This window comes from Osmerus mordax, chromosome 1, assembly GCF_038355195.1.
Source record: "Osmerus mordax isolate fOsmMor3 chromosome 1, fOsmMor3.pri, whole genome shotgun sequence".
In the NCBI taxonomy this organism is placed as follows: Eukaryota; Metazoa; Chordata; class Actinopteri; order Osmeriformes; family Osmeridae; genus Osmerus; species Osmerus mordax.
The window spans coordinates 16876030-16898171 of NC_090050.1; the positions used below are offsets into that span (position 1 = coordinate 16876030).

Genomic DNA, 22142 nt, shown 5'->3' on the forward strand with positions numbered 1-22142 from the left:
TTACTGTAAGTCGCTCTGGATAAGAGCGTCTGCTAAATGACTAAATGTAAATGTAATGTAACTAAAAAGACAGAGATCCAGAAAACCCAAAAGATCCCATACAGTGCATGATCTCTTAGATCAGATAGATCACCTCTGTGTGATCCCCAGAACCTTCCTCCAGACACACAGTCCTGGAGGAAGGTCCTGGCACTCCCACGCTGCAGTGAGAGAGTCTTCAGTCAGATGCTGGTGGATCACTAATCCAGTACAGTTGCTAATTTCATAACGCTTCTGAGCACAGCAGCCAATGTCCATGCAGATGTGGCCTGGTTGACAGGCCCACATGCTGTGCTAAGATGATCCAGTGTGACTGAAGCTGGGGAGCCCTAGGCCAGGTACTGTAGTGGGATCCTGCACTGCTGCAAGCACTCAGCAGGCTGTCTGTAGGTGTGGAGCCCATCCCAGACACACACCTGAGCATGCCCACTCACCCTGTGCTGTTTGTTGGAGCCGGGAGAGAGAAAGAAGACAGGCAGGGAATACTGAGAGGCACTGCATCACTGACATTGACATTACCTCTGTGATCATTAAGCCTGAATTGGCTAAATGAATTGCCAATTTCGGCAGCCTTAGTCACAGCTCAGCTGTGCGTGTGTGTGTGTGTGTGTGTGTGTGTGTGTGTGTGTGTGTCTACCATTGTAATCTCTGGAAACGGCATAAATTTGGATGACATAGGGTTGTTTACAAGGAGTTAGTTTCAAACATCCTTCTTTGTACGGCCATCAATAATGAAACCCTCACTGAATCGGGTTACCTAATTCCTAATGTCTCTTGCTGTGTTTTGTTAAAGGGACTGTAGCATAACATTTCAGGATTCATATCATGTTATATCCATATAACAGATGGAGACTGATAAAGGTTAAATGAAAGACAACCACAGTAGAGCATTGTCAAGGACAAAGCAAGATGCATTACCAGAAAAAAACATATTTGAGGACTCTATTAACATTCAGCTAGGATGGTATTGAAGGGGCAGAGCAGTGTTTCAGAGTTATGTTCTATAGAAATGTACACTGCTAATGTTGCAAGGGAAATAGGGCCCTCGTTTGGTGTCACATTCTCCCACTGTGACGGGCTGGTCATGAAATCGTATTTACTGCAGCTTAGCTCACCCTCAAGCCAAAGGCAGCTATTTGTTGACCTTATCATGGGGTAAAAACACACAGGGCACACACACAAGCACAAGCACATATAAACACAAGCACCCACATCAACATACTCTTTCCCTCTCACTTCATCTCTCATCATCAACAACCTTAATTCTCTGTTGCTGAAGCTATGGGAGTGTAATTAACTAAAGTAACATAGCTGATGCTGATTGTATTATGTTAAAGACAACTTTGAGAAAATAACTCACACCAGCTCATGCACACACACATTCTTATTTTCATACTTGTCATTAGAGATGAGTGCATGCATAATTGAGGCACAGTTCTCCTCTGAATCATAATTATGGTACTATTAGATGATACTGCAGAATGATTACAGAATGAAAGAGAACACATGGTTGACTTCAGTCTGCTCACTATGTTATTCATACTGCACCTCAGTGTCGAGATTTTTATGTTGTCTTTGACCTAGCCAAGAAACCTGACAGGTACTCTGTGTGAGTCTGAGTTATGCTCAGAGTGACCACCATTCTCCCTCTGTCCCACAGTTATTCAGGAGCTTCTCTCTACTAATAAATGAAATGTTGCCATTTCTGTGCATTATTCAGATTCCTCCCATGAAACGTTTTTCTCTGTGCAGATGTTTATTTCAAAGAGACCTCATCACGCACATAGGCATGCACATACACGCACATGTGCACACACACATACACACACACACACATACACACGCACACACACACACATACACACGCACACACACACAAATACACACAGATTGGGATGGAGTCTCGAAAAAATGAGTTTGAAAGGAGAAATAGCTTTAATCATGCGTGGTATGCCCTCTAACTGTGCAGAGTCCCTACAGCCAATCACATCTGATGAAGATTGAGAGATGGGGACAGAGTGAGGAGAAGATGCAAAAATCACAGATTAAGGGGAGGAAAGGAATGAAGGTTGGATAGAGAGAGGGGACAGGGAATTATGGATGTGTGGAATGGAGCAGAGCTAGTGAAAGGAGAGAGGGGGGATGAGAGGATAAGCTGTGAGGGTGAATTGAATGGGGGAGAGTCTGGTTTGTAGGAGGAGAAGAGGCAGGGGTTGGGGGAGGGGGGCTGCATATTTTGAGGTGAACCCAAGGTGACAGCAGGAGGTAAAGAGCTATGTTTAACCTGCCGGTTAATATAGAGAGGATGTACCATCTGCTGGTGACACCACCCAGACAGACACACAGGCTGTGGAAGGAGAGGACTGATGGGGCGTTCACATGGACAAAGCTCCATGGCAGCACTACAGGAAACCCTTTTTCCACAGAACTCACATCTCTGTGTGTGTGTAATGGAGGAGGGGGGGCTGAGTCCGTGGCACAACCACTGAGCTGAGGTGACACATGAGTCAAGAACACATGAGTCACATATAGAGGAGACGGAATCCAGAGAGAAGGAGGTCAGAACATCACAAGTCTATCCCTGTGTGTGTATGTGTCAGACAGGGAGATAGGGAAAGAAGAGAAATAGGACAAAAGAAAGAAGGTTGTAGAGAGAAGGAAAATATTTGTTTGAGACAAAAAACTTTAGATTCCAAAGCAACGTTTCGAGGTTAATGTATAAGTGCTAGCTGCCAGATATCCTGCCGGCTGTCTTCCCCCCAGTCAGTTACTGGAGCTTTTTCATCCTCAGGGGGAGACTTTGTACTGCAGTTTATTTGTCCATTATTACATTAGGTTTTTATAATACACAAAGGGCCAGACAAACAGAGACCACAATATGAAACCACTCAGAGGGTGTGTAACCTAGCCAATACGAGGAATGAATCAGCAGTGCCCACAGGTCCATGTTATACTAGTGGTACACAGCTTTTATTTGGCCAATGTTTTACACACCTGCGCAGGAAGAAAGGAAATAACAAGAGTCCTGAGAAACCTGATCATGCACACATACTGTACACACACTCAGACACACACACACATATACACACACATAAGCTAATAAAAGGATGACATCAATTAGCCAGGTGCTGTCAGGGATTTCACAATGGGAAGCAAACAGAAAGAGAGTCATCAGGACTGCAGTTCCCCCCCCCCGCCCACTCTAAGAAAACACTAGCAAAACTAGCAGCCAGCTCCATCTGTGAAACTCCCACTATAGAAATAGACTCAGTGGTTAATTACAGGTTAGCTCCATGAAGAAAACAAGTAGTTTCAGGACAGCGAGCTTGTGTGGTTTTACTTTGGGTGTCTTTTCTGGGAAGTTGACTTTATGCCACACGTGTGTCTGTCTGTCTCTCAAACACACAACAGAAAGGTTTCCCATCTTAAATGGCATTACTTTCCATCCTTCACTGCCCTGCTTACATTTAAAGGTCATTTGGTTTTTCAGAGAACCATGCACATCCTTTGCCTTTGGTGGTGACGAATGTGTGGACATTTGAGGTGAATTCACACAGGCTGACAGAAGAAGCACGCACACAGACGTACACACACACTCTAAGGTTTTCTTTGCTCAGTGAACAGTATGGATCACGGTAAGCCATCACCATTTTTTATAGAGCTCACTCAGCACATCCTTGTGTCAGACCAGGAGAGGACGTCTCTCAATGATAAATAAATGAAGACCTCAAACCCTCCAGAATGAAATATTCATCGTGAAAGGCAAGAAAAGGTTACGAAACAACAGTACATTTCCAATCCCCATGCATTACCAGTGAGGAGTTAGAGAGAGAGAGAGAGAGAGAGAGACATAGAGAGAGAGAGACATAGAGACAGAGAGAGAGAGAGGAGAGAGAGAGAGAGAGAGAGAGAGAGAGAGAGAGAGAGAGAGAGAGAGAGAGAGAGAGAGAGAGAGAGAGAGAGAGAGAGATGAGAGAGAGAGAGAGAGAGAGAGAGAGAGAGAGAGAGAGAGAGAGAGAGAGTGAGAGAGAGAGAGAGAGAGAGAGAGAAAGAAGAAAGGTGAAACACTGTGATGAAAGGATGGAGGGCAAGGGCGGAGATAGAGAGAGAGGAAGGATGGTGTAGCTGATGGACAGAGCAGAGACAGATAGAGGACATTGCTGATGGAAGCTCTGATACTGTTTACCAGGTGGAGGAGGAGCAGACTGACACACTGTCTGTGAGAAGACTAGGAGAGAGAGAGAGAGAGAGGAGAGAAGAGAGAGAGAGAGAGAGAGAGAGAGAGAGAGAGAGAGAGAGAGAGAGAGAGAGGGAGAGAGAGAGAGAGAGAGAGAGAGAGAGAGTGGGGTAAAAGAGATTTCACTGAACCTATTCCCAGAGAGAATGTGTGTGTGAGAGAGAGGAAGAGGGGGAGAGAGGGAGAAAGAGAGAGAGCTTAACATGAAAAGGTTTTAATTTATAAAAACTAAATTATCATTTAAGGTTGCCATCTTTTCCAATCCATTCGAACACCATCACCTCCACTCCTACTTTATTTTTATCTACTCATTTCTCCTTCTCTCTCTCTCTCTCTCTCTCTCTCTCTCTCTCTCTCTCTCTCTCTCTCTCTCTCTCTCTCTCTCTCTCTCTCTCTCTGTCTCTCCTTTCTGTAGAAGGGAGAAATCTCCCTATTTCTCTCTCATTGTCAACTTAATCACTAGCATTAGTGAGACCACAGTCAACTATTTCAGTCTCTCTGGCGCCCTATCTCTTATTCAAAAGAGTGTAATTGTGCAGTCATGTATCACTCAGAGGTTATATCCAACACCATGAATGCTACCGTGTGCCCATGGATCCTCTGTCAGGACACCTTGGGCTTCCTGTTGATGATGCTGCTGGTTCATAGCCACTGCATTGGTTGGTAGACTGTTTACCCATCTCGCTCAAGGTCAATTAGAGATCACAGGAAAACACATGCTCTCATCCATTAAACACACACACAATTATGGATGAGTATGAATATGGACAAGAGTCACCTCACACACATACAGCTACACACAATGGCCACTCAACACACTTACTGTGCACACTCGACATACACACCAAGCCAGGGGGTAACCAATGAAATGCATTTTACCACTTGCATTGTACAGATAGTGTTCTAATCAGAAGCCCACCAGAGTGTATCCAATTATGTTCAATTATTCACCCTGTGACTGAGAAAAGGCTCTGACCGAAAGGAAATGCAGCATAGACAATCAGTGGGACAACCAACAGGGGACACATACTCACACATACACACACAGAGGCATACAAAAAAGGACACACACTCTCACAAACACACATATCAAGCTGTATTGTGTTCCGGCTTCATTGGACACTTCGGTCAATAATCCATTTATCATTTCCAAGCCTCACTAACCGCAGTGAAAAGAACAAGATTTATGTGTGAGCAGGTTTAGGGATAGTGTGTATTTATTATTACATGTGTTTTATGTGTGCTTTTGTGTGTGTGTGTGTGCTGGCCAGTATGTATGTATTTGTGTGTGCATGTGCATATGTGTGTGAATATGGTGGGGTTTGTGTACGTGAGAAAGAGACAGGAAGAATGAGAAAGTGTGTGTATGTGTGAATGTAAAAAAGGACATGAGAGGAAGGTTGTGCCATTTCAAGTTCAAAAGACAGAGCTCATTTTCCAGATCTATAGTTATGTATGTGTGTGTGTGTTGGCTACCAGGTCAGTGCTATCTGCGTTAAACAACATGTGCCTTAGAGCCAGGACCTTGTTAATAGACTTCTATGTTTCACAATCTCATGCTTGGCCACAAACCAACCAAGAAGGCATGCACGCACGCACACACACACACACACGCACACACACACACGCACACACACACACACACGCACACACACACACACACACACACTAGGACAGCATCAACACACAGGGGCAGCAACACACACTGTAGTTTGACTGGGCACAAGCATCTCCCTCGTTTACAAACGGTTTTCCCAAACAGGATTTTATTAGTCTTTGTTTAAGTACCATATAAAGTTGTCGCTGACTGAGGAGTAAACTTTGTTTTGAAGGTACATAATATCACAGAGAACTACTTTTCCAGTCAAGTAGCTCCAACTTTGAGTCAAAAATAGAAAAGGGAAGAATGGTAGAGGTTTCCACTTACCCAGAATCATCCTGTAGTAGCCTTCCACTCTCCTCCTCTCAAGACAAACTTTAGTATCTTTGCTCACACTCCTGTTTGTCCACACTGAGAATGTTACGGTACAGTACGCTGTCTTGGCTGCCTGCTTTGGTATCACCAATCTGACATGGAGAAACTTTATAACCCAGAAGTACAGTCTAATATAATTTACAATGCTTCTGTCTCTCTCTCATACTTTTTCTCTCTCTCTTTCTCTCTCTCTCTCTCTCTCTCTCTCTCTCTCTCTCTCTCTCTCTCTCTCTCTCTCTCTCTCTCTCCCTAGTCCAGTTCAGGAGAGGGTCCTCCAAAAGCAAGCTGTCCTTGTATCTTCTGAGATGCTGAACGTAGTACAGAATGAATGCAATGGAAGGATACCAGCATTCACAAATTATTTGTATCCTCTAATTTTCACTGGCTACCAGAGAATAGACCCCAGACTGAAGCTTCCCTAACATGAAAAACCTCTGCTGCATCACAGCCCGCCAGAGAAACACTGAGAGCCAAGCTTCTTTCCCTCTCTCTCTCTCTCTCTCTCTCTCTCTCTCTCTCTCTCTCTCTCTCTCTCTCTCTCTCTCTCTCTCTCTCTCTCTCTCTCTCTCTCTCTCTCTCTCTCAGTTTTTGGGGCTGGGTATAACCTAAAGGCACCTTACATGTCTGTACTCGGATTGGTGGGAGCCCTGGCCAATAAGGGAAGCCCCTGCTGAATATTTTCTGGGGGTGTTCAAATCAGGAGGCAGACGTTAGTCTGAGTGATAATGCTGCTGTCGCTTTTGCTCTCGCTCTCTCTCTGTTTCCCTCTTCTACTCCTCCTGTTATTGCTCATCTGGGTTTCTGACTCTCAATTTCTGTCTGTGTATCTGTTTGTCTGTTTGTCTGTCTGTCATCCTCTCACCAAACATGCTGAGTACTCTGAAATGAAATCAAAGTTAAGAGGAGGGAGGTCTGGGTAAGATTCATTATGTTACAGCACCAAATATCACATCATGATGAAACGCTGACAAAGAAGGTCATCCTTCTACATGTCCGCTTCTAGAACTGAACTGACAGAAGGCAAGAGAGCGGTACGACAAGACGTAGAGGGATGAGGAGATAAATAAGGAAAGATAGTGATGGAGAGAGAGAGAGAGAGAGAGAGAGAGAGAGAGAGAGATGGGATATGGACTGACAGCTGGAAAAGCTGGCATAGAAGACAAGAGGAAGGGGGAGATTGATATAGATGCAAACAGACGATGGATGAAGGGATGAGGTGAGGAAACGAAGATGGAGTGACAGTTCAGAATGAAGGAAGATGATGTCAGAGGAATGACAGGGTGAGGTGTTGAATGAGGATCTGTGTCTCTGCATGAGGAGCCAGCCTTAGAAGATATTCTTAACCTCCCAATGTAGATGTGGCCAACAGGCATCGAGGGAAAAGTTGTAGTGTGGTAGCTAGGGGACCGTGTGAGTGTGTGTGTGAGTGTGTGAGTGTGTGTGTGTGTGTGTGTGTGTGATGGATAGGGTTTCCTCATTAGTAGGGTCATTCTGAATAATGCAGGTGAGGGTATTGTAGTGGCCAATGGTCCAGGTGCTAATGGAGCTGTCTATGGGCAGAAGGGCTGACAGAGCAGGACTTTAATGGATGTCACCATGAGAGACTGAAACCTGACGACTGGGCTTGGATGTCACACCATGGATGTGTGTGTGTGTCTCTGTGTGTCACAGCATGGATGTGTGTGTGTGTCTCTGTGTTGAATGCAGGGACATCTTAGTCTAATACATTCCAAATCTGTTGTTGATTGATTGCTCAAAATGACAAAATAAAACACTTCTGTATTCCCTTTTGCGGTGTGTGGATATACATGTGTGAGTGTGTCTCCAATCACCCTATACCTCTCTCCAATTGCAGTAATAGGTCAAACCGTGTCGACAGGCTTGTTAAACTCTAATATTAGCCCTGATCGTTAACAGTTCATTGTAAAGAGGCAGACCCATATTTAATTAAGACTTCTTCTGACAACTTAAGACAAGTAACACCACTGAACAAGCTTACAACATACTTTCATCAGTCTGATCCTAGCTCTCTCTCTCTCTGGTGCATTCTGTCTTTCTCTCTCTCTTTCTATATATCTCTCTTTCTCTCTTTTTTTCTCTTTCTCTTTCTTCGTCCCTTTGTCTTTCTCTTTTTTTCTCACGCTCTTCCTCTCAATCTCTCTGGGGTTTTCTCTCTCTCTTGCACACACACACATACACATACCCTCTCTCTCTTGCACACACACACACACACACACACACATACACATACCATCTCTCTCTTTCTCACACACACACATACACATTCCCTCTCTCTCTTTCTCACACACACATACACATACCCTCTCTCTCTTTCTCACACATACACATACACATACCCTCTCTCTCTTTCTCACACATACACATACACATACCCTCTCTCTCTTTCTCACACATACACATACACTTACCCTCTCTCTCTCTTGCACACGCACACGCACATACACATACCCTCTCTCTCTTTCTCACACAAATACAGATTCGGAATTGTGGAACTTTGCAGTCTCCTGTAACGCTGCTGTTATAAGCAAACCTGCCACTCTGACCTGTGGCTGACTCTGGTATACTGAGCAATCCAGAAGATCTAGATCTTTAGTAGATCAGTAGGTGTCCCTGTCTGTTCTTCCCTCCCCTGGTGCACCAGGCCACTTATAGCGTGGTAATTACTGACAATTACAACTACTTCTCGCTCCTACACTCCCTCTCTTCTCGGGGTGATGAATGTAGAGACTTCTATAAAGAGGGCAGAGGGGAAACAGGTTCAGAGGAAAGCAATCTTTCTCTTTGCACACCACTAAATCACTTTGTCCTTTTTAACAGCTTGTTTTTGAAAGTTAAAGATAGACACCGTCATGTTACTGACTCCCTTCATTGGGTCAGCAGTGTCTATTTCTACACAATATGGAGTTGTATTTCAGCAAACACACTACAATTAGGTTTGCTCAGAGCCTGAGTAACAACAATTGATTTTTACCAATAATCACAGTATCCACTTCCCAGTGCTTTTAATCCATTAGAAGTTGGATAGCATCAACAATATACAGTGTAAGACTCAAGGAAAACTGCTTCAGCAGTCAGAACATGCACCTGTCAGAACATGCACCTGTCAGAACATGCACCTGTCAGAACATGCACCTGTTTACAGTAATACTATAGCACAAAGCATCCTCACCTGAGCCCCACATTAACAGCTCCTCTTCTGCTCGGAGGCTGAACTGATCCAGTGTGTCCACAGTCCCAGAGGACTGTATCTTTCTCTCCCTCTCTAACTCTCTCTCTCTCTAAACAACTTATACACACACTCGTTCTATCTCCCGTTCTTTAGTTCACTTTATTCTTTATTTCGCTTCTCACTACAATATTTTCCTGTTTCCTATTTGACACTGTCCTCTATGTTTCTACCCGTCTTTGTCTATACCCCTCTCTTCTCACACACTCCCTCCTTTTTGGCTTCTCCACCCCCTTGAAGACAACATAACAAGTGCACAAGATTCCAGAGGCTAATTCTGCTTCTTAAGACAGGGAACCTAATATGTGAGGACAACTGTGTTTAAGAAATGAGGGAGCGGGGTGGAGGAGAGGGGGAGGGGTAGAGGGAGGGGGGGAGAGGGAGAGGGAGGGGGGGAGAGGGAGAGGGAGGGGGGGAGAGGGAGAGGGAGGGGGGGAGAGGGAGAGGGAGGGGGGGAGAGGGAGAGGGGGAGGGGGACGGAACATATTTGAGAGGGAGAGAGAAGTGAAATTGGCAGATGAAAGCATAACAAGATTTTATGATAAGCGTTTGTCTGTTTGCTTGTTTAACTTAGAAATGAATTCACACAGTCAGTTGAGTGGCCTCCCCAATAAGCTCCAGTGTCAAAACAGTTTATATTGTACATGGTGCTGGTTCTACTGGGACCATTCAATCATCCATTACTTTTTAACATGCTATTCTCAATTAAACAGATTTTTGTTTCAACTTTGTCTAACTTTCCTCATATTGTTGTGCTAAATTTACATGCTCTTCATTTGGCTTACCATTCTTGTCATTCAAGAAACATTTAAATCACCACAACAGCCTATGTAAACTCAGGTTCCAGACCAAATTATTATTTTTAGAAGCAGTCAAAGCAATAACACACAAGTGATATACAAGACAGTCAACATACAGCTAAGCATTCCTGTGCTACTCATGTAGTCCCTTAGCACGTTATCCCCTGCTACAACACCACTGCTAGTTTGAAAGGAAATTAAGATCCAATGTCGTAAAATGTGCTTGCACAGGATGTCATATAAGAGAGGTAGAAGATAGTGGTGGGGGCTGATGCATGGTGCAATGTCAAGTAAATGTCAATCTAATTCTGACACGCTAAACGGTTTTCATAGAAGTCAGTTACTACCTCTACACCAGTGTGTTACCGTGACATTTATATTTGAACAGCCCGGTGACAAATAGTGTGTAGACCTAAATTGGTGTTTGATTATGTGGATATTAAGTGTAACAAGTGTTACAGGAAGATCATTTATAAGTACAGGTCAGCAGTTAGGCTACTCTGTTCAATTTACACATTCAGTGGCTCAAGCTAGGAGTTGGTTGTGAGAAGGTAAATCGTCATGTAAACTCACATCCATGTGTTGAGTTTAAGGAAGCCCACCCTGGTCAAAACAAACAAGTCTTTCTCCCACACACACATGCACGCACCCACACACACACACACCTGGCCCCACTCCATGGAGGGGTTGGGGGACAGAGAGGAAGGGCAGCAAACTGGCTCTGTAAGCACATTTCCCCATCTGAGATCATTTGGATAGTGTTACAGGGGCACAGACGCGCCCTCCCCTTGAGCATTGCCCTCCCTGTCTCCTACAGCTCTCTCTATCCTCTCTCTCTCCTGATCCCGCCCTCTTCATCTCTAATAAAATGTTTACTGGAACTGGCCATTAAATATGGCAACTTAACGTAGGACATCTCAGTCCTCTCTCTCTAATCTAAATCTGTCCCTTTAACAGATGTCTCCAGTGTCCACAAGGTTTTTATGTATCAGCATACCGGCTACTTGTATCACATTTAAAATGTTTTTACATTTAGCAGACGCTTTTATCCAGAGCGACTTACAGTAAGTACAGGGACATTCCCCCTGAGGCAAGTAGGGTGAAGTGCCTTGCCCAAGGACACAACGTCATTTGGCACGGCCGGGAATCGAACTGGCAACCTTCAGATTACTAGCCCGATTCCCTAACCGCTCAGCCACCTGACCTGTATCAGTATATTACCTCACACAGTGAGCCTAAACAGAATTGTGTTTAGCGTTTTCAAGGTTTGTTTTGAGATAGTTTCACAGTACCATAATGCACGTCTGTTTCTGGTCAACAGTTTGTCTGATTTGTGAAAGTGTACAGTTTCATGATAACTACACTGGAATATGACATGCAGTATAAACACTTAGCAATGCAGATGTTTTACTGAAATTAAGGTACAGTTATTTATATTCAATTTCTGATTTCATTTTTGACTCGTTGTTTTGTAAACCATGCCAATGTAGCCTACCCTATCCTTCTATCTCTTGATTTCTATCTCCTCCATCTCTCTCTCTCTCTCTCTCTCTCTCTCTCTCTCTTTCTCCACACATCCAGCTCAGTTGTTATATCTCTCTAGCAGCCCATTTCTGTGCTGTAGCCTTTGAAGTTTTAATCAGTCAAATATCCTTGATTAATCCTGTTTCCTGTCTGACTATGGTAATTAGTCACACAATTCCGATGATGGTAACCCAATACTGTATGCAGATTTCTGATACACAGACAATTACAATACCTCTATTAACCCATACCTTCCATCCACATGTGCACTGTGGCCTCTCTCCTGGCCCCAGGTCCCTGGTCTGCTGTGTCTGTTGGATCCGCCATGCATCACACTTTCTTTCTGGCTACTCACTCCATCTAACTCCCCATCTGCTTACTTGAAGCCACTGGATGAGGCTGTTTCTGAATATTGATTACAGGATCTGTTGTCTGGTCAAACAGCATGCTATGAAGAGACAATGCACATCAGGGTTTGATGAACAAAAAATCTAATATCCCTGGGTTTATTTTGTAGACTTGTCATGACTTACTAGACTGTTTTCATCATCAACACTGATGAGGGTAAATCTAGATACATTTTCCAGACCTCATTTATTGGCAATTCTGTTGTATATAATTGTTGTCTTACATGGCCATCTAGTGGCTATGGCACGTTTGACATCAAAATCCCTGCAGTGCAGCCCTCGACCACATGGTGGGGCTGTCACTCCTTCATCTCCTTTGTCCGTCACACAGCAGCAGTAACAAGACTACGGCTTTAAGAAAAAAAATTGCTTTGCCTAATGTTCTGCCTTGTGTGTGTCTCTCGTATGTGCCTCATGTGTGCCTTGTGAGTACATGTGGTGTGTTTTGTGGCATGACAGTGTACTTTTGTTGTCTGTGTGGTTCTGTGGTTGTTGAGCACTGTCTAATGCAGTGCCATTGCTGTGGCACAGTGAGTGTGTGATGTAAGGTATTTTAGTGAGAAGATGAGGAACTACTGAAGCTACTGCCTCTCTTCCCTCTCTCAGGATTAGTCTGTTAATGCAGAGATTCAGACACTGAGCTCTGATCAGATGCTTAATACTGTTTTATCCCATCCCAACACACACAGGCCCACCCATACGCACAAACACACACACACACACACACACACACACACACACACACAAGAACACAAAGAGTTAGGCCACAAGGATGTATAGTGTACTGCACTATAAATTCTACATGTTTAAGTTATTACCTTAAAAATACAGGATACAGATATCCCTAACCAAACAATGAACCCATGAATATATGTTCAACTGTCCCATCTGCTGCCCTTATATTCCATAACCTATTCATATGCCTGTCACATCCTCACACACAATATCAGTCTGATCAGAGTCCCACGTGTTTCATTGAGTGATTGAGAATACATAGAAACTTGTACACTCTCTCTTGCACACTCATACACAGGTGCACGCATGTTCACAAACACATATATACACATATATACACGCACGTGCACACACATGGGTGTACACACACACACACACACACACACACACACACACACACACACACACACACACAGGGGATTATACTAATCCCTATCAAAACAAAGCAATGTATTTCCCCCCAAGCCAAGTCAAGCGTGGGACGTCCATCAGCGTTTATATCAGGATTACAGAGTTTATCCACAGAACCACCAACATTTGATTGAGCTAACATCAATATAAGACTGGATGCAAGGATGTAAACATGTAAATGTTACGAAACAATACAGGCAGGCCCACAAGTTAATGCTGCCATGGACCATTGACCACCACAGAGCTCTTCCCACCAATAACATGTGACCCCTGGTGACCCCCTGACCTCTATCAACTGACCCCCTCAGTGGGTGGTCTCCTCTCAAACCAGGTTGAAGTGTGGACAGACAAGGGGAGTAACGAAGGCTTTGATACAAAAACCTACTAATCTCTGTCTCTCCCTATCTCTCTTTCTCTCACACACACACACTGTCAAAAACACACATGCACACGCATACACACTCTGTCTTGCAGACCCAATAGATGCCTTCTGTCCATGCTCCCTTGTTTCTCTACAGTGGAGGAACGGTTGGGCAGTAGGGTCGGGGAGGTCAAAACAAATACGCCTCCAAATACGCCCCACTCTCACAGCCTATCCACAGCTCTTTAACCCCTCAACCCCCCACACACCCATACACTCACATAAATTCTTACACCATAACACAATTGACCCTGGCCCATGATCGCACACACACACACACACTCATTTTGGACTGAGGAACATTTGTAGCAAAGCATGCATACATGCACATTCATTCTAGCGTGAAGACATAAAAATCAAATATGTGCAAATGCAAGTTGACAAGAAAGTTATTCTGTCTTTGTCCTATACGACTCAATCCAACATATATTATTACATTTCTGTCCTCAATTCCATTATTGCTTCTTTCTTTCTCTTTCTCTCTTTCTCTCTTTCTCTCTTTCTCTCTTTCTCTCTTTCTCTCTTTCTCTCTTTCTCTCTTTCTCTCTCTCTTTCTCTCTCTCTTTCTCTCTCTCTCTCTCTCTCTCTCTCTCACTCTCACTCTTTCTTTAGCTTTGTCTTTCTCCCTGTGATTGTCAGAGCTGACCTCAGTTGAATATTACGGATTATGAAAACCCCAGTCTCCATCAGAAAAGCCTCCCAACCCAGTAGCCAGCCATGTTAATCACAGACCTTTATCCTGCAATCCACCCTTCGAACATCCACCCTTTCATTAGGACCAGTCCTGGATTAGTGTAGCTAAACAAAATAGAGAGAAGGGAAGATGAGAAATGAAATTAAATGAAGGGAAGAAAGTGGATGGTGGCAGGTGGCAGGGAGCTGTGTGGTTCTGTAAGTAAGAGGCAGAATAGATCAGTTCCTTCCTCCTAATGGTAGAGTTTGTCTGTGAGACTACTGACGGAGTCCGCTGTAAGGGAGAATGTTATGTCTCTCAGGGAGAAGTAAAAAGTGTGTGACACACAAACACACACACACACACACACACATACACACACACCAAACTTGTGTGATGACTGAGAACAAGGGTTTTGTCATTGCATTTCAACTCTTTGTCAGCTCTGGGGCATTATGTGTGTGGAGTTATGTGCAATTCCAATAAGTACGGAAGTGGAAGGAAACAGTTTAGAGGAGGGGCTTAATATGGATGTATCTCTGTCACTGTCCACTCCTTTGCCTTTGGCCTCCCAGTCGTCTGTCAGCAACAAGCCCCACCCTCTGTGCTCCCAGCTGTCCCTCCTGCCAGAGTGAGCAACCTTGGCACAATGCAAGGTCAGGGGTCAAGAGAAAGGACAGGCTGGATTCACAATAAAGCTACGGAGGCCATTTAACAAAACAATTCTCCTTTTTACACAACCATTTTTCATCTACTTTTTTTCTCCCTTTCGGCTGAATTTACCGGGGCAGGGAGAAACAGGACTTCTGAGCAGTGTGTTAGAGAAAGTGTACATTGGGTTTGTATACTTGGTTGCCAGGAAGCATTTGTGCATTCTTGTTGGGTTCTCAGCAGGCAGAAAAGAGATGTACAAGGGCTCTCATTAGAGCTCTCATTCTTTCTTCCCTTCTAGAGTGTGTCCTGTTCTTCTGTTCTTTTGATATGATATGATCTTGGAAATTGGTTCTGGGATTTCTTTTGTAATGCACTGACAAAACGCACTCATTGAACTACACTGTATGACATTATTATTTTTATTATGGTTGTGATCAAATAATAAAACACAAAATTGTACATTTGTTACAATTTTAACACTTTAATTTCATATTCCTTTATGTAGATTCAACTCAATTCAAATGTTTCTTCTCGAAGTTAATACATTGAATTTGTCTATACAGTGAATTCAATTAATTAACAATTTTGCATGGTTTGACATATTTGAATTATTCAGTTACATCAGGCCTTTTAATTGTCCATGAGCTCCCTTTAAACCTGAGATAACCCCATAGGTTTTCTATATATACTAGATTCAATTCAGTTGGCCATACAATTTCAGTAATATAGTATACATTTGTTTATCAGTAAATATTCCCTGCTCATCTGTTACATAACACTAGTAAAACTACACTGGGAAATAATTTGAAGTGCAAAATAGAAGACAATAGACAAAAGACAAATGGAAAGAGAAAAATGAAAGCCAAAATACTGCCACAGTACACAATGTAACCAGGACAGCTCACAGAGAAAAGGCCAAGACAAACATATTTAGAAAAGGAAAATACAACACATCTCACTGTAGTCTGTATAAATATTAAATTAGAGAATAATAAATAGATTAAGGTACAGAAATGTGCATTTGTGTGAAAAATATGTTTATTGTTCCCAGTCTTAATCAGAAGTGCTAGGGTGGTCTTCTACCTATGTGGTTGAAATGAGCTGAAGTAGATTTCCTTTGTAGGACTTTAGTCTATCCCACTCAAATCAAGCAAAGACATTTTAACAGTGTTGGACTCTAACCTAATGTAGCACAGTGCTTGTGCACCGTACAAAATGTAAACAGTTCTTCCTCTACATCCTTATTCTACTTTTTCAAAGAAGTGGTTTCACAGTGTTCAGTTCCATCAAAGGTCTCTCATCTGAAAGTCTCTGGTTGAGATAGAGCACAGTCAGAGCTGGAAGACAGACTGCTGGAGAAGAGATGCATGCATCCTCTCTGCTTCCAGGCTCCCTAGTCTGTGTAAACGGTCCCAATCTGTTGGGGGGCCATGTGGGGTGGGTGATAGGAGTCATAATGCCCCTCCAGAGGTGTTTCATAGCTGGATGTCTGGTAGAGGACCTGCCCTTGGTGCGCGGTCAGGCTCATTGAAGGGGGGGGGTAGTTGTGAGGGGGCAGGTAATGGGGCGAGGGCTCCTGTTTGGGCACCAGGCTGTTACCAATGCTAAGAGGGGGCGTCGGGGGGCCGTCATAGGGGGGCGTGCCCACCCCTCCACCATTACAGTCATTTGGGGAGTGGCATTCGTAAGCCACACCCTTCACAGGCCGCATGTGTAGCATGTGGGTGGAGTCTAGCGTGCCATAGGGGGGGCTGGGCAAACCTGGGGAGGAGTAACCTATTGGACCGACCACCATCCCAACCCCTCCCAGCACGGTGGGGCCCCCTCGGCCTCCATGCCGGTCCTCAGGCCTGTCCCCACCCGTCAGGGCTGGGCCAAGCTGCAAACAACCTGCCACTAGGTTGCTGGTGGGCTGGGAGAGTCCCGTACACAGCGTCTCCATGAAGGCCCTGCTTTCTAGGGACTGGCCTCCCTCCAGGGCCTCTGACAGAGCACATATATAGTTGCGGGCCAGACGCAAAGTCTCAATCTTTGACAGTTTCTGGGTCTTGGAGTGGCAGGGCATGATGCTGCGCAGGTTCTCAAGGGCATCGTTCAGACCGTGCATTCGTGAGCGCTCCCTGGCATTAGCCTTCACCCGCCGGGCACGGAAACGCTCCTGTCGAGCTTTGGTCATCCGCTTCCTCTTGGGCCCACGTCTTTTAGGCCCGCTGTCTTCTCCCTCACACTCCTCCTCCTCCTCCTCATCTTCCATGTCCTCACTCCCCAGCTCCCGTCCCTGGAGGCCCAGGCCGCTCTCTCTGTAGTGCTGAGATGCGATTGACGCATCTCCTTCCGGGGAGCTCATATCTTTGTCCATCCACTCCAGGGAACCAACCAGATCTGATCCCTCCCCAGGTCTCCTGTACGTCTTGGACATCATGATGTTCTGGAAGCAAGAGAAGGTCTATTAGAAATGTTGCTATGTGCATCCATCTGGGCTTGGCTAGTGCAGTGTTCCACATTTACATGCATGTTGGAATCCAGGATTTTTCATCCGGGCAGAGGGATCACATTTATCTGTGCTATTAATAGCAGCCTTATCCATTCTGACATGGCCCACTGACCTTGCATACATTACTGACTCAAGGTGGTCGAAGAGTTAAGTTACTTAACTCGTCTACTTACACATGAACAATCCATCAGAGGATGAGTTAGTTGTTGAACTTGAATTTCTTCACAAATAAGCCCGTTCCCATGACATTTTAGGACGTTTCAATGAGTGGTGTGCAACTGAAATAATATATAAACAAACTATTCTCAGGGGTTATAATCTTAAACCATCTATTATTTCCAAACTACTTGTGTGAGAACGTTTGAGGACGTTGATGCAGTAATTTTCAGCACCATACACGCATGGACAGCTCCCATACTCTACAGGTGTTTTAAAGTGTTTAAAAGAACAAATCTTCCTGTGTCTTTATACGGGGGGAGATCAGATGATATATACAATTACTTTAAACTGTTAAAAGAATTTATGTGCAAACGTGACAATGTAAAGTAGGCACGCACTAGCCCAACATTTGACCGTGTTTTCCCGTCGCCTCCTTGCACATAAGGTTTCTACATTAATCTTGATCGCAGGGGGACTTCTAAACTCGGTAATTCCCCCTGTAAAGTCGTAGTGCCAGGATGGGTTCGCAATCTGGGGCATTGCGGGATTTGCTTCGTGGGATGACGGATTAATTCAAGGTTAGACCACATCCCAGGATCAGTAACAGACAAGTAAGAATAAATGACCACATTTAAAATTCTGGAACGATTTATTTTCTCCACTATTTTTGCTGATTTTATAGATTAACCGACATGATATATATTCTCATTGACCATTTTTCTATTCCTTCAATTTCGTGGATGATATAGAGTAAAGGTGATTTGCATTGAATAATTTGACAAATATAGCCCTTCGCCAGATAGGTTGACCCCTTATTACTTGACAATGCGTCTCTGTGAAAATATTCTGTTACTTTTATAATACCCAAAATTATAATGCCAAAAATTATAATGCCAGACACAATGACGACAGAAATCAGATGATTGTCAAGATTAGCCTACTCCATTTGATTTGATCCAAGTTCATGTTGCCCATTCGCCTACGCAAAGGAGAATATCCTTTTTACTCAAATGAACACTGGTGTTCCCTAAAAGTTTTTAAAGCATGGCCTACCTGATATTGTACGTTCTCCTGGATCTCCTTAAAGATTTTGGTGAATGCAGGGAATAATTCAAAAATATTTGAAAATTCATCAACTAGACTTATATTGGACCTTTTCGTTAGACTTTGCTGTTATTGTCAGTGTCCCATCTCAGCTCTGAAGTCTCTACGGGTCAAGCGACAGGGGCTCACTATTTCAGTCTGCGCGTGACTCCTCCCACTCTCAAAAACTCAGTTCAATCTATCTGTGTCGGAGTTTGCGCGTGGCCGGCCCGTGGCCACTGTCAGCTTCAGCCATCATTTTGGAAGTGTGTGTGTGTGTGGGGGGGGGGGGGGGGGGGGGGGAGGGGGGGGGAGGGGGGTGACATAAACCAAGAGAGAGAAAGAGAAAGAATAAGAGAGTCTTTGACTGAACATAGCTACTATATTATGGTTTTTCAAGGCTTTCAGGCTACTTGAAAAGTTGATGTATTGCAACGTATTTCTTTGGTGGCCATGCAGCTGCTAGTTGTGGTAGGAAAAATCAGCCAAATTCATATCAGGCAGCTCAACTTCGAGAGATGGCTATAGGCCTACGCGCTCTTGTGTGAGCCTAACAAACTGTGACAGCTTGGAGTTGCGCTTGAGCAGGTGTTCGCGCCATTCCCCAGTCCATTCAAGCATCCGCGTGCGCCAAACTACTGTGTCCGGCATGCGCTCATTGCACCACATTACGCTCATTAAATGGGGCTGAAGAAACACCCCTCACGAGACGGACAGAAATGGAAGAGACAAAGTGAGGTGAATGACAAAATATCCACATTCATGGCATTGCAAGTTTGCTGCATTTAGTGTGTTACTTACTAACATCCAACCAAGGAAAATCAAAACCAGTGTTTCTTTTTGTCTCATATCACATTACCAAATGCAATTAAAGTTATGTTTTGTGAAGTTCCACCACTTGCAGTTTGGACATTCATGACTTCATGAACAATATAATGTAGTGTGTGTGTGTGTGTTGTGTTTGCATGTAAAGAATTGGGCGACTGAGTAAGTAAAGGAGACAGGGGAAGTGAGTGGGGGTGCAGCCATCATCCCATGAGATAAAGAATCACATGTGCTCATGTTTGGGGATGAGGTGTGGAGAATGAGGGGGACTGTGCACCCAATGGATGTGTCTTACACTCCCTTTACACTCCCCTGTCGACTAGCAATTCCCCCATCCCTCCCCCCGGGGCCCTGCCTGTTCTATTCCACACCTGCAGCCCAGGATGGGAATAAGAGAGGCTAGCCTTTCTCCTCCCTAGAGTGGGAATGACTAGGGAATGGTGTAGCTAAGGCATCACACTATCCTGTTTCTCACTTTGACCCTAAACATATGTATTTATTGAATAATAATACAGTACTTAAACTCCAAGTATTAAGTAAAATATAAGACAATTTATTATGATTTTTATTATTCAAGGTCAGCGCTTAGTTTGTAATATTACTCTAATGTAAGTTAGTTGTACACTGTATTATGAGGACACAACTGAGTTCAAGTCTTACTTCCAAATGTGATACTGAGTTATCCTGTACTCTCCACTGGCCCCTTTGGTGTTGGTCATCCACTATGAACTTGACTGGCAGATGGGCCCTACTTTATCTGTTTCCCACGGCTCCTCATATACACCCGGCTAGCTAGCTGTTTGCCGGCTCAGATGCCTTTCGATTCTCTAATGGCAACTCACCTGACACAAAACTGTTCAGACCTTGACCCCCTAGGAGTCTGCATTACCACACACACACACACATATCTAACGTCGGTACGATGATTATTATGTTTGGTTAAAAAAGAGCATCAGCTTTTCTCTTCCCCCTCTCCAACACAACACAAGCACTCACTCCTGACACAACCTCTTCCTGTGTCCCTCGCACTTCTGTTTGCTGCAGTGGGGAAAAGGGGCTGCGTCCATCTGTCAGTCTGGGAGTCCTGAGAGAGATCCTAACATCCCAGTGGGGACGTTTGTCTGTACACGTGTATGTGTGTGTCGTGTGTGTACACAGTATGTTCATGGATAACTTGGCCTGATTGGGCAGGAAAACATGTCTATGTGTAATTACAAGTTTTGACTGCTATAAACATCATTCATTATCACAACACAAAACACAATGCAAAGCAAATCAACAATAATTTAGCTATCCCTAAAATGTTCATACTGTAAATGTATTGGATTACAGTACAGAAAAAGAATCATGATTCACCTCAAGATCATCTGCTCTAGTCTCTGTACAGTATATTGGGTGTCATGAATAGGAAGGAGAAAAGACTCGTCAGATTGTGTAGGAGGCATTCACAGAGACACAGAACTAAACAATGAAAGTTACTTTGAATTTCACGGTACGTCGTCAGCCCAGAAAGTGACTTGTAGCTTAGCCAAAGCTATACCTCCCTCAAACCTAACCTAACAGTGGGGAGACTGGTCTTGATCTGGCCCATGATCTGGCCCCTTCAACTAACCATCCCATTGAAGAAACCGCTCCATGGGTCACAAAATAAGACACTCCCTCAGAGAGACCCTTAAACCCCTTAACCCTTCCCTAAACCCTCCGTTGGCCCCCTGTGGTGTATGTTCATTGGCTGACCGCCTTCAGGCGTCCCTTTTCCACGGGCCCATTGTCTGGCCCCATAAGCAGCTTTGTCTCTGCATGTGCAGCTGGGCTTGCCCGCTCAGCCATTAGCCACAACACGCAAAAGAGAGCGGGATAATATAATTACAAAACAAAAGTCAGGTGGCGTGTGAGTTGGGCCAGGGGAAGCCCATTTAGGGTCTATGTTTGTGTGTGTGTGAGGAATGGATGGGGGGGGTGGCGGGTGGCCAGCTATAATTCGATTATGAAGTTGTGAGAGTGACAAAAGGAACAATTGAATTTTTTCTCCTCTGTGGCTTAATTTGATTTCATTTCATTTTTTAAATGAAGGGAGTGTGAAAAGAGAGAACATTTACTCTTCTCATTTTCAGAGGCACTGGGCCAGAAAATGTAATATGGTCTGACAAAAGTGAAGTAAAGAATTTTTTCTCTGAGCCTAACAGCCAGTTTGTGAGGCCCAAATGAGATGAATTTCTGAAAGGCGGTGGTTTTTGTATGAAGTGACTATCCTATAGTGTTGTATGGCACAAACGCACACACACCGATACATAATGGGATCTAAGGCAGATCCATCTCCTTTAATTCTCTCTTTAAACAGGGGTGCAAGTGTGTCCCCCTGTTCCATCGTCAGACCCAGAGTTTATCCCGTTAGTCACCCTGGATGAGTGAAAGGGTAAACTCAACCCCCATCCCAGCTGGAAGGTCACACACACAC

At 44.2% G+C, this 22142-nt stretch overlaps 2 protein-coding genes across 3 annotated transcripts in view; both read right to left on the minus strand.

The window, feature by feature from the left end:
• The window catches only part of LOC136943072 (zinc finger protein 385A-like), a 25335-nt gene extending 15826 nt beyond the window's left edge, over positions 1-9509 (minus strand). The window contains exon 1 of one of the 2 annotated variants that reach the window (XM_067236242.1): positions 9442-9509. In XM_067236242.1, the coding sequence (XP_067092343.1) occupies positions 9442-9454 (13 nt within the window). In that variant the 5' untranslated portion in view covers positions 9455-9509. Of the gene's footprint in view, positions 1-6203; positions 6381-9441 lie in introns of those variants that run through there. The other variant, XM_067236232.1, reaches the window with a different exon arrangement.
• A 7007-nt stretch (positions 9510-16516) lies between these two features.
• On the minus strand, positions 16517-17545 carry LOC136949442 (neurogenic differentiation factor 4-like). The gene has a single exon (XM_067243737.1). The coding sequence runs from the start codon at positions 17543-17545 to the stop codon at positions 16517-16519; it is 1029 nt and encodes a 342-aa protein (XP_067099838.1).
• Between the last annotated feature and the right edge of the window lie 4597 nt (positions 17546-22142).